This window comes from Ovis canadensis, chromosome 2 (assembly GCF_042477335.2).
Source record: "Ovis canadensis isolate MfBH-ARS-UI-01 breed Bighorn chromosome 2, ARS-UI_OviCan_v2, whole genome shotgun sequence".
NCBI classification, from domain to species: Eukaryota; Metazoa; Chordata; class Mammalia; order Artiodactyla; family Bovidae; genus Ovis; species Ovis canadensis.
The window spans coordinates 57,705,962-57,720,606 of record NC_091246.1 but is presented as its reverse complement, the minus strand read 5'-3'; the positions used below and the strand labels follow the sequence as shown (position 1 = coordinate 57,720,606).

At 40.7% G+C, this 14,645-nt stretch overlaps 1 protein-coding gene across 11 annotated transcripts in view; it reads left to right on the top strand.

The window, feature by feature from the left end:
- TLE4 (TLE family member 4, transcriptional corepressor) overlaps nucleotides 1–14,645 on the top strand; it is a 159,950-nt gene that overhangs the window by 70,284 nt on the left and 75,021 nt on the right. For 6 of the 11 annotated variants that reach the window (XM_069576287.1, XM_069576290.1, XM_069576283.1 and 3 more), the window contains one exon: nucleotides 13,580–13,784. In XM_069576287.1, coding sequence (XP_069432388.1) covers nucleotides 13,580–13,784 — 205 coding nt within the window. The remainder of the gene's footprint in view (nucleotides 1–13,579; nucleotides 13,785–14,645) is intronic. The other 5 variants (XM_069576288.1, XM_069576284.1, XM_069576289.1 and 2 more) reach the window with 1 other exon arrangement.

The following is a 14,645-nucleotide window of genomic DNA, read 5'->3' as shown; positions in this document are numbered from 1 at the left end:
TTGATAGTCATGTCTGACTCTTTGCAACCCCATGGACTGTAGTCTGCCAGGCTACTCTGTCCAAGGAATTCTGTCCAAGGAATTTCTAGGCAAAAATACTGGAGTGGGTTGCCATTATCTTCTCCAGGGAGTCTTCCTGACTCAGGGATCAAACCTGGCATTTCTTGGCATGTCCTGCATGGCCAGGTCGGTTCTTTACCAGTTGAGCCACCAGGGAGGCCCTCTCCTGCTGTAACCATGTCTTTTAGTGCCATCTCCAGAAGAGATCTTTCTTAAGTCCTTCTTCTCTTTGCCACTTCTACTGCTACAACTCTAATCCAAGTCATCATTTTTTGGTTTGAATCCCTTTATTACATTCTTGCTGATCTCTCCTTTCATCCTGGCCACTGTCAGACCTAGTCTCCACATAGCATTATGAATGTTTAGGTTATATAATACTGTAGCTCAGAATGCTTATTCAGTTCACTTCCGTCACTCAGTCGTGTCTGACTCTTTGCAACCCCCTGGACTGCAGCACCCCAGGCTTCCCTGTCCATTACCAACTCATAGAGCCCACCCAGACTCGTATCCATTGAGTCCGTGATGCCATCCAACCATCTCATCCTCTGTCATCCCCTTCTCCTCCGCCTTCAATCTTTCCCAGCATCAGGGTCTTTTCCAGTGAGTCAGTTCTTCACATTAGGTGGCCAAAGTATTGGAGTTTCAGCTTCAACATCACTAATGAACACTCAGGATTGATCGGATCTCCTTGCAGTCCAAGGGACTCTCAAAAGGCTTCTCCAACACCACTTTCAAAAGCATCAATTCTTCAGCGCTCAGCTTTCTTTATAGTCCAATTCTCACATCCATACATGACTGCTAGAAAAACCATAGCCTTGACTAGATGGACCTTTGTTGGCAAAGTAATGTCTCTGCTTTTTAATATGCTGTCTAGATTGGTCATAAGTTTCCTTCCAAGGAAGAAGTATCTTTTCATTTCATGGCTGCAGTCACCATCTGCAGTGGTTCTGGAGCCCAAGAAAATAAAGTCTGTCACTGTTTCCATTGTTTCCCCATCTATTTGCCATGAAGTGATGGGACCAGATGCCATGATCTTAGTTTTCTGAATGTTGAGCTTTAAGCCAACTTTTTCACTCTCCACTTTCACTTTCATCACGAGACTTTTAAGTTCTTCACTTTGTGCCATAAGGGTGGTGTCATCTGCATATCTGAGGTTATTGATATTTCTCCCAGCAATCTTGATTCCAGCTTGTCCTTCCTCCAGCCCAGTGTTTCTCATGATGTACTCTACATATAAGTTAAATAATACTGGATGACAATATATAGCCTTGACATAATCCTTTTTCCTATTTGGAACCAGTCTGTTGTTCCATGTCCAGTTCTAACTGTTGCTTCCTGACCTGCATACAGATTTCTCAAGAGGCAGGTCGGTTGTTTGGTATTCCCATCGCTTTCAGAATTTTCCACAGTTTGTTGTGATCCCTGCAGTCAAAGGCTTTGGCATAGTCAAAACACAGAAACAGAAGGTTTTTTATGTCTTAATATAAACCAATGAAACGGAGTAAAGTACTCAGAAATTGTTCCAATTATATATGCCAGACAGGCAGGCAGATCAGTAGGGAAAAAGATGGACATTGGGGGGTTAATTGGTTATTTTTGTGGAAAAAAATGGAATTGGATCCGCTTGTCTCATTATATGCAGAACTCAACCTGAAAAATGTAAAAAGAAAGAACTTTAAAACACCCAAGAAGACTTTTTATCTTGGGTTAGAGAAGGATTTCTTAATGGGTCACAGAAAGCTCAAACCATAAGGAAAAGATATTACTCAGTTAAAGCATCTATTCATCAGAAGATGTCTTAAATAAAATGAAAATATAAGCCAGAAAGTGAGAGGAGGCTAACACATAGAATTATCTAGGTTGAGGAGGTTAACACATACAGTTATCCACCTTATACCAGTTATGGACAAGCTAAAAGTTCAAACTTAACTAAACAAACTCATTACTGCTTAAAGCTCTCATTATTCTTAAGTGAAAGTGTGAAGAAGCCCTTTCTGTCTGTTATCTGATTCCCATAATGTTGTATCCAACCCCACTTCCTCCTTTCAGTGGGTTCCCACCAGACTTCCTTTTCTTCCTTTGTCACCACAGGCTCCTTTCCAGTTCTGGACCTTTGCAGCCGTTTCCTCTCATCTCAGATTCTCTTCTGGCAGCTCTCTGCAAGATGCTCTCGTTCTCATCCTTCAAGTCTTAGTTCAAAGGTCACTTCCTCAAAGGGGCTGTTTCTAATTCTTACGAATGAACCATTACTTAGAAATTATGTTAAGAATTCCCTAGTGATGGAAGGCCCTGTTGGGGCAGCAGGCACTTCACTGGGCTGGATGGTGAGGACTTTTGTTCTCTACTTTACAATTAGGCCCACATGTGCAGGTATCAGCCTGTAAAATTCTGCACCCAATTTCAGCGTGGTTTAGTTTGTCAGATGGCCAAGCAATTCACCAGCTGGGTGTGTGGTACAGTTCATCTGGAGATAACATCACATCCCACAGGCTAAGGGCCAGCCCCACAAGAAGGCCCCTACTCCCTACACCTTAGACACCAGCCCTAAATCCAGATTATTCTGTGTTTTTAATAATCTCCTCATTGAGTTTAATTAATTAGCCACAGCAGCTCACAGGACTCAGAGAAACATTTAACATACCAAATTGTGTGTGTACTCAGTTGCTCAGTTATGTCCGACTCTTCGTGACCCCCGGAGTATAGCCCTCCAGGGTCCTCTATCCATGGAATTTTCTAGGTAAGAATACTGGAATCAGTTGTCATTTCCTTCTCCAGGGGATCTTCCCAGCCCAGGGATTAAACCTGTATCTTTTGGATCTCCTGCATTGGCAGGCAGATTCTTTACCATTGTGCCCCCCTGGCAAGCCCTAACATACCAAATCACCAATTTTTTAATAAAAGGATGTAATTCAGGAACAGTCACATGGAAGAGATGCACAGAGCAAGGCATGGGGGAGGGGCGCAGAGCTTCCACGCACTTTCCAAGTGCTCTACTCTTGCCCACATCTCCCAGTGTTCCACCAGACTGGTGGCTTCCTAAACCTTGTCCTTTGGGTTGTTCTGGAGGTTTCATTACTTATGCATAGTTGCCCAAATCAGTGGCAATGCACTGATGCCTAACTTCAGTTCCGGCCACTCTCCCCTCTCTTCCTGAAGGTCTGGTGGCTGAGACTGAAAGGTCCAACCTTCCAGTTAAGTGGCAGGTTCGCTTAGCAACCAGCTCCCACCCTTAAGAGCCCTCCAAAAGTCACCTGATTAACCTAACAAAAAGCACCTTTTATTGCTCTCTTTGCTTCCGAAATCCCAAGGATTTTTGGACCTCTGTGTCTGGAAGTGTAACTATGACCAAATATTTGTTTCTTATGGTAAATCTCAGTATCACAGTCTGGTTCAGTGTTGTTCAAATTGCAGTTCCTAGATTGACTAAGTAGTGAAATCAGTAGTGAATGTTTTTTATTTAGAAAAAGAGAATAGAAAATACAGAAGTGTGCCACACATAGTATTTGGTATTTGTTAGGCTGTTGTTTCATTTTCTTGTGTGTTCTGTGCAGATGTACAAAATGCTCATACACTAGTTGTGGTCAGAAATGTTGGAAAGCAACTAATCTGTCATCTGAAGTTCTAAGGTCAACTGCAGGGTTACTGAAAAATCTAAAGTAGACAGGCTTTTCAGATACAACTCTACTTTTAAAAAATACTGTAAAATAACTAAAGAAAACTTTTCTGAGCAGGATCCCTTAGCTTGATAACTTTAATGACTACAGCACAAAATGGAAGCATTGGTTTAAGTAAGATAATGTATTAAAATGTCTTCACTGCAAGCAATAAATGCTGGAGAGGGTGTGGAGAAAAGGGAACCCTCCTACACTGTTGGTGGGAATGCAAACTAGTACAGCCACTATGGAGAACAGTGTGGAGATTCCTTAAAAAATTGCAAATAGAACTACCTTATGACCCAGCAATCCCACTGCTGGGCATACACACCGAGGAAACCAGAATTGAAAGTGACACATGTACCCCAATGTTCATCGCAGCACTGTTTATAATAGCCAGGACATGGAAACAACCTAGATGTCCATCAGCAGATGAATGGATAAGAAAGCTGTGGTACATATACACAATGGAGTATTACTCAGCCGTAAAAAAGAATTCATTTGAATCAGTTCTGATGAGATGGATGAAACTGGAGCCGGTTATACAGAGTGAAGTAAGCCAGAAAGAAAAACACCAATACAGTATACTAACACATATATATGGAATTTAGGAAGATGGCAATGATGACCCTGTATGCAAGACAGGAAAAAAGACACAGATGTGTATAACGGACTTTTGGACTCAGAGGGAGAGGGAGAGGGTGGGATGATTTGGGAGAATGGCATTCTAACATGTATACTATCATGTAAGAATTAAATCGCCAGTCTATGTCTGATGCAGGATACAGCATGCTTGGGGCTGGTGCATGGGGATGACCCAGAGAGATGTTATGGGGAGGTGGGAGGGGGGTTCATGTTTGGGAACGCATGTAAGAATTAAAGATTTTAAAATTTAAAAAATAAAAAACTAAAAAAAAAAATAAAAAATAAAATGTCTTCAAAAAATTCTTTTTTAAAAAACTTATTTTAATTGGAGGCTAATTACTTTATAGTATTGTAGTGGTTTTTGCCATACATTGACGTGAATCAACCATGGGTGTATATGTGTGCCCCATCTTGCACCCCCCTCCCACGTCCCTCCCCATCCCATCCCTCAGGTCATCCCAGTGCACCAGTCCTGAGCGCCCTGTCTCATGCATCAAATCTGGACTGGCGATCTGTTTCACATATGGTAATATACATGTTTCAGTGCTGTTCTCTCAAAGCATCCCACTCACCTTCTCCCACACAGTCCAAAAGTCTGTTCTTTACATCTGTGTCTCTTTTGCTGTCTCACATATAGGGTCATTGTTATCATCTTTTTAAATTCCATATATGTGCGTTAATATACTGTATTGGGGGCTTCCCTGGTGGCTCAGACGTATTGGTGTTTTTCTTTCTGACTGACTTTGCTCTGTATAATAGGCTCCAGTTTCATCTACCTCATTGGCACTGATTCAAATGCATTCTTTTTAATAGTTGAGTAATATTCCATTGTGCATATGTAAAATCTCTTCAAAAAATTCTTTAAGTAGTTTATAAACAAAAACCTCCAGGAAATTTTATTCAATTATTGATTTGCTTAGAAATACTTTTCTTAGTAAACAGTGGATCAATTCAGAAAAAAAAAATTCTAATAGGATTTCTGATGGGGAAGTTAATATTATAACGATTCAAGTTTTTTTCCTTTCCTTTTCTTGCTGTTATTACTTTGTTGAGTTAAACCGCAAGTTAAAACAGTAGAATCCTTGGAACAGGACTCAGAATTTTCCTCTTTACTTGTTACCTGTTTTTCCCTTAAAGGTCACTCCAGAGATTTTGAGGACAAGAGAGATCTGTGGTTTTAGTGTGAGAAACTTACCCTTGCAGTGATGATCTTTCTTAGGTTACTGTAAATGCCCATCTTTCCCCTGCAGTAAATCTCATGTTTTAAATCATCAGGAAAGAATAAGCTTAGATTGTAAATTTCCTTCCTTTGCTCTTTTTTATATTCTTTCTTCTGTGTATTCACTTAACTTTTAGCTTTTGCTAGAGATATTTGTTCAGAGCAGGAACTCCCAGTTTTCTGGCTAGAAGGGTGCATCCTATTTTCCCCACCTCTACAACTGCAGGAGAGTTGAAAGAACAGTAAAACGAACAAAGTGTACTCATCACCTGGGCTTCCCAGGTGACTCAGTGATAAAGAATTCGCCTGTAGTGCAGGAGATGTGGGTTTGATCCCTGGATCAGGAAGATCCCCTGGAGAAGGAAGCGGCAACCCACTCTAGTATTCTTGCCTGGGAAATCCCATGGATAGAGAAGCTACAGTTCATGGGGTTGCAAAAGAGTCAGATACAACTTAGCAACTAAACAACAGCAACAGCTCATCACCTAGACCTAGATTCACCAATGAACATTTTGTCACTTTTGCTTTGTACATGTATACATGCAGACAGAAGACTTACACTTGGTGTGTGCTGAATTCTTTGAAAGAGGAAGACTTGATAATATTCACCCCTTAACACATCAGTGTGCATCTCCTATAGTTTTCCAGTGTGAGCACGATACCCTAAAGACATCCATCTGTGTAGTGTATAGTTCATATTCACATTTGTCCAGAAAATGTCCTTGATACCACATCTTTCTTCACAGCAGTTGTCCCTCAATCTGTTCCGCACGTACAGGGGCGCTTCTGTTGTGCTGTCTCTTCAGTCTTCTCTCACGCTGCTGAGAAGCAGTTCCCAAACATTTCACTTTATGACTTTGTCATTTTGAAAATTCCAGGCCAGTCTATTGGAATGCCCTACAATCTGGACTTGCGTGGTGGTTTTCTCATGTTTGAAAGTGAAAGTGTTACTTGCTCTGTTGTGTCCACCTCTTTGCCATCCCATGGACTGCTGCCTGCCAGACTGCTCTGTCCATGGGATTATCTAGGCAAGAGTACTGGAGTGGGTTGACACTTCCTTCTCCAGGGGATCTTCCCGACCCAGGAATCGAACCAGAATCGCCTGCATTGCAGGCAGATTCTTTACCATCTGAGCCACGTAGATTCAGATTAAGTATTAGTAAAAACATTCCCTGACTGATGTTGTGTATTTCCCAGTTGTATCACGTTATTGGTGAAGCTAATCATCTGTGTGGATAGCCTTTGACACTGAATAACCTGTTCCCCAGCAGCATTTCACTCAGTGGTTTTAGTGTTTCTTGATGCTGTGAATAGATTTGGAGTAATGAGGTGGTAAATTTTAAATTCTTTTCCTTTTAAAATAATATTCTTTCCTGCCTTTCCCCTTGCTCCTTCTCAGTGAGTGAGTATGTGTGTAAATATAGACTTCTGAATACTTTTTTCCAATGATAGAAACAATCATTTATTGGGCATCATGCTATGGGTTTTATATGCTCAATCTCATAAAATTTTCCCAGCATCCTTGGAGAGGTAGGTTTTATACCTGTTTCCACATTTTACATGAAGAAACTTGAGGACATGAAGTGACCTGCTCTTGCTCACAGAGATGATAACGATTCTAGCTGAGTGGCTCTGATGTCCCTTCATTATGGTGCCTCCCCACGTATCATCCAGGATTTCCTTTCTCAGACTCATCTCAGCCCCCACAGACAGAGTTCCTACTAAAGGGTATCTTCACAACCCAGGGAGTATAGATACCAGCCCAGTCTCAGGCGTTTTCTGTGCTTGGTGCTTTATTTCCGAGTTTGTTGCCTTCTCTTGCCCAGCTCTTGTGTCTGGTCCCTTTCTTACTTTCCTCATAGAATAAGGTCATCTGGTTGGGTCAGGGCACACGTGTTCAGTATACCCAACTTGGCCAACTGGTTGGAAGCGTAGTTGTGGTCCTGAGAACTCTTCTCTGATTCTGGGACTCATGGCATGACCCATCATTATGCCTGTGTTCTTGGGGGTACCATGGAGTCTAATCGTGGCAACTGCTTTAAAAATTATGTTGTAATCTGTTACAGTTTTTATTCTTTATGATGCTTGAATTGTCTCTAGTTTTGCCAGTGAGCACCCCTTTAGGTTGACCCATTGTCCTATTTGTCATACCTGTTAATCTTACTTTCTGGCAAGAGATGGAACAGGCTCACCTTGTTATTTATTTGTTTGTTTATTTAAAGAAGCCATATGGCACCAAGTGTGGTTATTGCTATTAGGGTATCATTACTTCTAAGAAAGTTTTTTTGTTTTGTTTTGTTTTAATCTTTGCAGGATTTTCCTGTTGATAGAATTGTAGAGAGAAAGGTTCTGGACAAGAAAAGCTCTGCTTGGTTTCCAGTTGGAGTTGTTCAGAGTTGCCAGGGATTTGTGTAGACTGAGCCTCTACACCCACACTGCTCTTGTTCATTGGTCAAGGAGTTGGGGACATTTGATTAAAAAGAATTTCTTTTTTTGCTGGCGGAAAGACATTTCCTCTGAACTTGATCCGTTAGTAGTTCTTTTTTTGCCTTCATTCCAAACTTGAAACTGTGAGGAGATACTCCTTTGTTTCAGAAACTTCAGTAAAAGCTGTTAACAGAATTGAGGCTGTATCTACTACCTCATTGCTATATATTTTCAGAAATAATTACTGGCTCTTTTTCACAATTAATTATCCTAATGGAGTACTTATTTGCTTAAGCTTAAAGTTCACTCCATTTTAGTGTTTATTCTCTTGAATGGCCTATCAAGGGAAAAGAAAAAAAGAAAAAGATTTTTATTTTGTGTTGTGGTTTGAGATAAGAGAGTGTTTTCTTTTTTAAATAAGGTACCCAAGATAGTGACGGCCAAGAAGGCACAGCCAGAGGAATTTTTCCAATATGTATATCTTTCTCAGTGTTTTTCAGTTATGGTTACATAGATTATATTTTATTTTAATGTTCAAGTGGTACTATAATGTATTCCCTGCTCTTTTTTGTTTGTTTGTTTTTTACTTTTAACTTATAAATTTTTTTTTTACCCTGTTGCTTTGTGATTAGAGTGGTGTTTTTATTTAAAAATGGTCACTAATACATTGGTTTTATTGACTAACCAGGAATCATTATCAATTATACCTGTCACTCTGCTGCTAGGCTAGTTTCTAGGGAGAGACTTACAAAGCAACTTAAAAATGACCACTGAATATAGAAAGTGATTTCTTTTATTGATGTAAACATTTAAAAACCTACTAAAGTATTTCAGTTTATCTGTTAAATTTTTTATCATCCATCTTTTGGTAACTTAACCTCATTTTTATTTTATAGTTTTATATTTTACACACTTGGTAAAAATAGCTCCTTTCTATAGGATGCCCTGAGTGTGCTTTTTTGTTTAAAATTTTGTGTGTATTATGGATGACTTATAAAATGGGTTTATGGGTAGCCCCCTCTCATTTTTTTCTCCCTTAAATTCAAGGCATAGTCTATTCAACATTACAGTTATAATTTGGATGTTGTCATTCATAAAATCTTTGAAAGGACTTTATAATTCTGTTAAAAAAAAGTGAAAAATTAAAACCTCAGTGCAGTGTGGCATTCTGGAGCAGAAAAATGACATTAACGGAAAGCTAGAGAAATCAGAATGAATTCTGTGTTAGATTAATAGTAATGTACAATGTTAATTTTTTAGTTTTGATAAGTTCTCTGGGTATGTAATTTTTTTTAATATTTAGTTTTGACAAAGTCTACAGGTATGTAAGACGTTTTCATCTTACATAGAGGATATATAGGAACTCTATCTTTAGTTGAAAATTAATTTACCCAAAACTTTAAATATGCGATCATATGACTAAATAGTGGTGAGCCAGGTTCCAGGGTACAGAGAGTCCTGAGGCTGCTGTCTTCTCCCCAGGAGGTCACAATCTTGTTGGCAAGTCAAGGTCGTCTTCTCCATAAACAGATGAGTAACAGTACCTTTATGAGGCAGCCTGTGCCAGTGAATGATGGAGGGAGTCAGTCCTATGAGATAGGAGACACAAGGCGTGTTTGGAGAGGCCTTTGCAGAACCGGTGAAACATGAGCTGAGCAGGATAGCTGAGTGCAACTTCGATAAGTAATGAAGAGGTGGTTCTAAGAGACAGGAGTGGCCATGGGTTGAGAAAAAAGTATTGGCAGTGATGACGCATTGTGGGTTTACTGCAGTCGAAATGAGCTAGTGGAGATTTGTACTAATCAAAGTATGGGGTGCTGAGGGTCTAACTGATACGGTGGGACTGATAATTGACAGGATTCCAGGATGATGGGTATAGAAACACAAAAGGAAAACAAATGAGTGGTGACTGGTAACTTGAGGCAGTGAAAGTTACTTAGGGGATGGGTTTTGTTAAACATTTTCAGGTAATGCTGGACTGCCAAGTAGAATTGTATGGCAAGGAGTTATACCAGGGGTATTGGAGCATAGGAATGCAGCAGAAGGCTAAGGACTCTAGTGAACAGAAGGAAATGTAGCAGCATTCAGAGGGGGTAACAAAGAGAGACTGTAGTGATCACTTTTGGGTTTCCAAAGCAGGTAGGGGAGAGTCTCATAAGGAGGATATACTACTCTGGCTGTAGATATGTCAGAGGAAAAGTGACTGTGAAACCTTGAAAAATTGCTATCTGAATGGTCATCAGTTTTTCAGATTGATGGGCCTGAAATCCAGATTATGGGGAATTAACAAGGGTCCGTCTAGTCAAGGCTATGGTTTATCCAGTGGTCATGTGTGGATGTGAGAGTTGGACTGTGAAGAAAGCTGAGCGCCACAGAATTGATGCTTTTGAACTGTGGTGTTGGAGAAGACTCTTGAGAGTCGCTTGGACTGCAAGGAGATCCAACCAGTCCATTCTAAAGGAGATCAGCCCGGGGTGTTCTTTGGAAGGAATGATGCTACAGCTGAAACTCCAGTACTTTGGCCACCTCATGTGAAGAATTAACTCATTGGAAAAGACTCTGATGCTGAGAGGGATTGGGGGCAGGAAGAGAAGGGGACAACAGAGGATGAGATGGCTGGATGGCATCACCGACTCGATGGATGTGGGTTTGAGTGAACTGCAGGAGTTGGTGATGGACAGGGAGGCCTGGCGTGCCGCAGTTCATGGGGTCTCAGAGTCGGACACGACTGAGCGACTGAACTGAACTGAAGCAGTAAGGGGAGTGTGTGTGTGTACAGGAGGGGGTGTTGACACTAGTTTTTAAAGATGTTTGGCTCTGCACCGACAAGGATATATACTTACAGACCTAGCTGAAGAGAGTAAAGGAAGGTTATTTAAATTTAGTAAACATTTATTCAGTGCCAGTTATATGAAAGGTATTGTGTTAGGGGGCAGTGGAGAACACACAAAGTGATTAAAATATAGTGTTTTTTTCCCCTCCTGAAAAAGTGCTACTTCAAGTTCTTTTAGTGTTAGATAGGTGTTAAAATGCTAGAGATGACGCTTACAAACAGAAGAACAGAATCAGTGACAGAACCAGCAGCAGAGGTTTGGAAAATCAATGGAGCAGCGAAGGGAGAGGGAAGAAAAGAGATGGCAGGTGCAGGCGAGGAGTCTGAGCCTTGAAAGGCAAAAGGGATCCTCCCTCTGCTAAGACAGGCATAGTGGAGAAGAGAAGAGACCAGTGTTAGAGCTATTATGAGATAGAACAGAGCACAGGTGAGCCTCCACTGTGAATCGCATGTGCTGCAGACTAGAGGTATATTTTTTGCCTTTGGAAAGTTCTGATTGAATGGGAAAATGAAGCTGTTAGCACTTATTTTTGGTCCTTTGAGACAAAAAGAAAAGTGAAACACTTGGGCAACTGAGACAGTGCTTTTAGCTTAGGATTTGTTTGTTTGTTTTTAATGTTTTTATAATGACATAAACATTTTTAATTGCTCACTGTGTGAACCTCTCAGTGTCTGCAGTTAGCTAGGCTGTGTGTCAGATGCAGATTCTCACAAAGCTTATATATAGCGTAGGAAAGGTGGTAAGAGGACATAAAGTGAAAGTGTTAGTCACTCAGTCGTGTCCGACTCTTTGTGAGGCCATGGACTGTAGCCCACCAGGCTCCTTTGTCCATGGTATTCTCTAGGCAGTATGCAGGCTCTTAATAAATACTTGCTGATTGGACTCTTCATCTGAGATAGAAAATGGCTATGTGTCCATCCTGTGCACACAAGAAGTATTAGAAGATTTAGAGAAGAAAGTGAATTGGAGCAATTTTCTGGCTATTTCAGTAGAGCAAGGTTTTGAAATAAATTTACCATATGTTTACCTAAAGGCCTTGTTTCTTCATAGTCCTTTTTTCCATATGTTTAGAAAAAATTTTGTGCTCAAATTTTTTGGTCACAACTAAGTAACAGTACATAAAAAGTTATGAACATGATTTTGTCCACTCGAAGACATTATTTTGAACTGCCCAGTTAGGTAGCACCTTGGCAGGACTTGAGCGTGGGCCGTGGTTGGTGGGGTGTCTGCGTCACTGCTTTAATTTGCTACTTCATGGATGTAAACTGGCCTTGAAAATTAGTGCTTAATTTCATTGACTGTATTTTAAGTACAAATAGCCAGAAAGTAGGTGTAGGTTAATAGGAGAGAAGAACTAAGTAGAGCTATACTTTGACTGTACTTATATAGTCAGACACAGGAAGAGATAATAGAGGGGACGAGGAGGGAAGTAAAAGTACTGATGATTTGAGGAGAGGAAACAATACTTTCTCTGCTGAAGTACTTTTAAGATCATCCTTGCCAGTGAAGGGAAGCAGAAGGTGCCACCCCACACATTTTTGAGAAAGCTATTTTGTGCAGTCCTGCTTGGAAAGAAAGTTATAGAGAAGACTGTTTAGGTATTATAGGATAGGCCTGAAAAGTGATTCTCAAGGTATTAATTAAAATGTGATCACTACAGAAGTTAGTCTGAGAATTTCTCAACACACGTGTTCTGACAGAACGTTGTTAAGCTGAGTCTTGGTTGATGGGACTCCTGTTGACGGACATGGTTAACTTAACAGAACTCCGCTCCTCCCCCTCGGAAGAGGCAGGGAGGCCTGCCCACTGAGGTTCCCGAAGCCTGGCTTTGCTTCGGCGGAGGTCAGCCTCTCCCCTTCCAGCCTCTGGAGGGCTTTCTCCACGTGTTGTCAGTGTGTGCTGGTAAAAATGACTTTAAACTCGTCAGCACAGTTACTGGTGCGTGCATCACAGTCCCACTCAGATAAACCTGTCACAACACGGAGGCGGCCGCTGGAGAAGAGTACAAGGGCAGGCCTCTAGCTTTTCATTCGAGCATCACTAAACGTGCGCAGAGTGCCCAATTATTTCAGCATTATTGAGCAAGCCTACAGGAGGACCCAAGCCTTGCTACATTAGATTTTCTTTAGTAATTTGCTCAAGTACCACTGAGGACACTTAAAGGGCTTAAAACGGTGGCTGCAACCAGTTTCCTTTTCTGGGTTGTTAATTCAGGTTTTCTCTTTCAAATTAACTCTGGCCGCACACTGTGCAGCGGTTCTGGGAGAACTGTTTAACACTAATTTTCTCAATTTTCAGCTTTTTTCCCTTCAGCATAACTGCTTTAACAGTTAGTCACATATATGTTTTGATTAGAGATGTATAATAGTGAGGCTCTATGTTTTTGGAGACCAGAATAACAGACGCTTTGTTGAAGAAATCTAATTTCAGCTATTAAAAGTAACCTAGATAATTTCAGTATTTAAAAATTAGGTTATTTATAGTGCATTGCAAAACCAACAAATCCAAGTAAAAAAGATAGCGTTTCTCTATTATTCATCTCCCTCCCTTAAAAAAAAAATTATATATATATACACATATAGGATGTGTGACCCTTTCTCTGTATTTATAAAGGATAAGTCTTTCCTTCATGGGTGCTGGGCTTTCCAGGGTCTCTTTGCACCACTTTCCTCCCCTTTTGTTGTTGAGGGGTGACTCAGATACAAGGAACAAGTTCAATATCTTTGTCTCGTTTCTCACAGCAGCAGCAACTCCAGGCCCAGCATCTATCACATGGACATGGTCTGCCAGTGCCTCTGACCCCACACCCTTCGGGGCTTCAGCCTCCTGCCATTCCGCCCATCGGTAGCAGTGCTGGCCTTCTGGCCCTCTCCAGTGCCCTGGGAGGCCAGTCCCACCTTCCAATTAAAGATGAGAAGAAGCACCATGACAGTGATCACCAAAGAGGTGAGTGATTTTCTCAGAATGTCCGTCTGGTATCACCTGTCTGCTGCTGAGAGTCAGTCTGGATGTCCTGGTTTGTCCTGTTTCTGGATTTCATTTTACTTGTGACTAAACAAAGGATTTCCCCTGGAAGGTAAATTAATGATCGGAAGCAGTCTGTTTTGCACAATGATCCCCTATTGACTGGCAAGAGTTAATACGCTCCCCAGAGGTATAGGGGGACACATTTCCTGGTTATTGCCTCTGATCCTTTGCTGCATCCCCAAGTCTAAATCCGTAATGAAGTGCCACAGTGCTCTGTGTTTGAAATTGTGACTGGCATTATTAGCTAATTTTGACCAAATCCATTTTGGGGAAGGTTTTACTGATTAAAGGCTCACTTCATAATTTGACAGACCTAATTATTATTTTTTAAATCAGGTCAGTCTGTATAATGCAGTGAAAATCTTGCAGGTAAGAAAATAATTTAGGTAGTCTTAGTAATTGAGAAGTTGGTTTAACTACCTCTCTCACCCAGCCTCTTTAGAAGCATGAAATTAACTCATTTCTGTGTATAAGAACAACACAGTTGTTTATGTAAATGATTTTAAGTTGTGTTCTTTCTAGTTTGGTTTCTTCCCTCCACTGAAATAGATGATAATGCAGCACATTGTGATCTAACTATATGTTTGTATGGTGTATTAGTAGCCTTTATTATTTAATGACACAAAAGCAAATGAAAGTCTCTCCCAGCATTCCTTTGTGGGAATTTACTTAGTCCTGCAATGGGTGGTTCTTGGTTAGAAGGGTGTGGTTATTATTAAAACCCCATATCTCTTCTTGTTTCAGTGCCATTACCATGAATTATGATCTTGGGTAAATGAT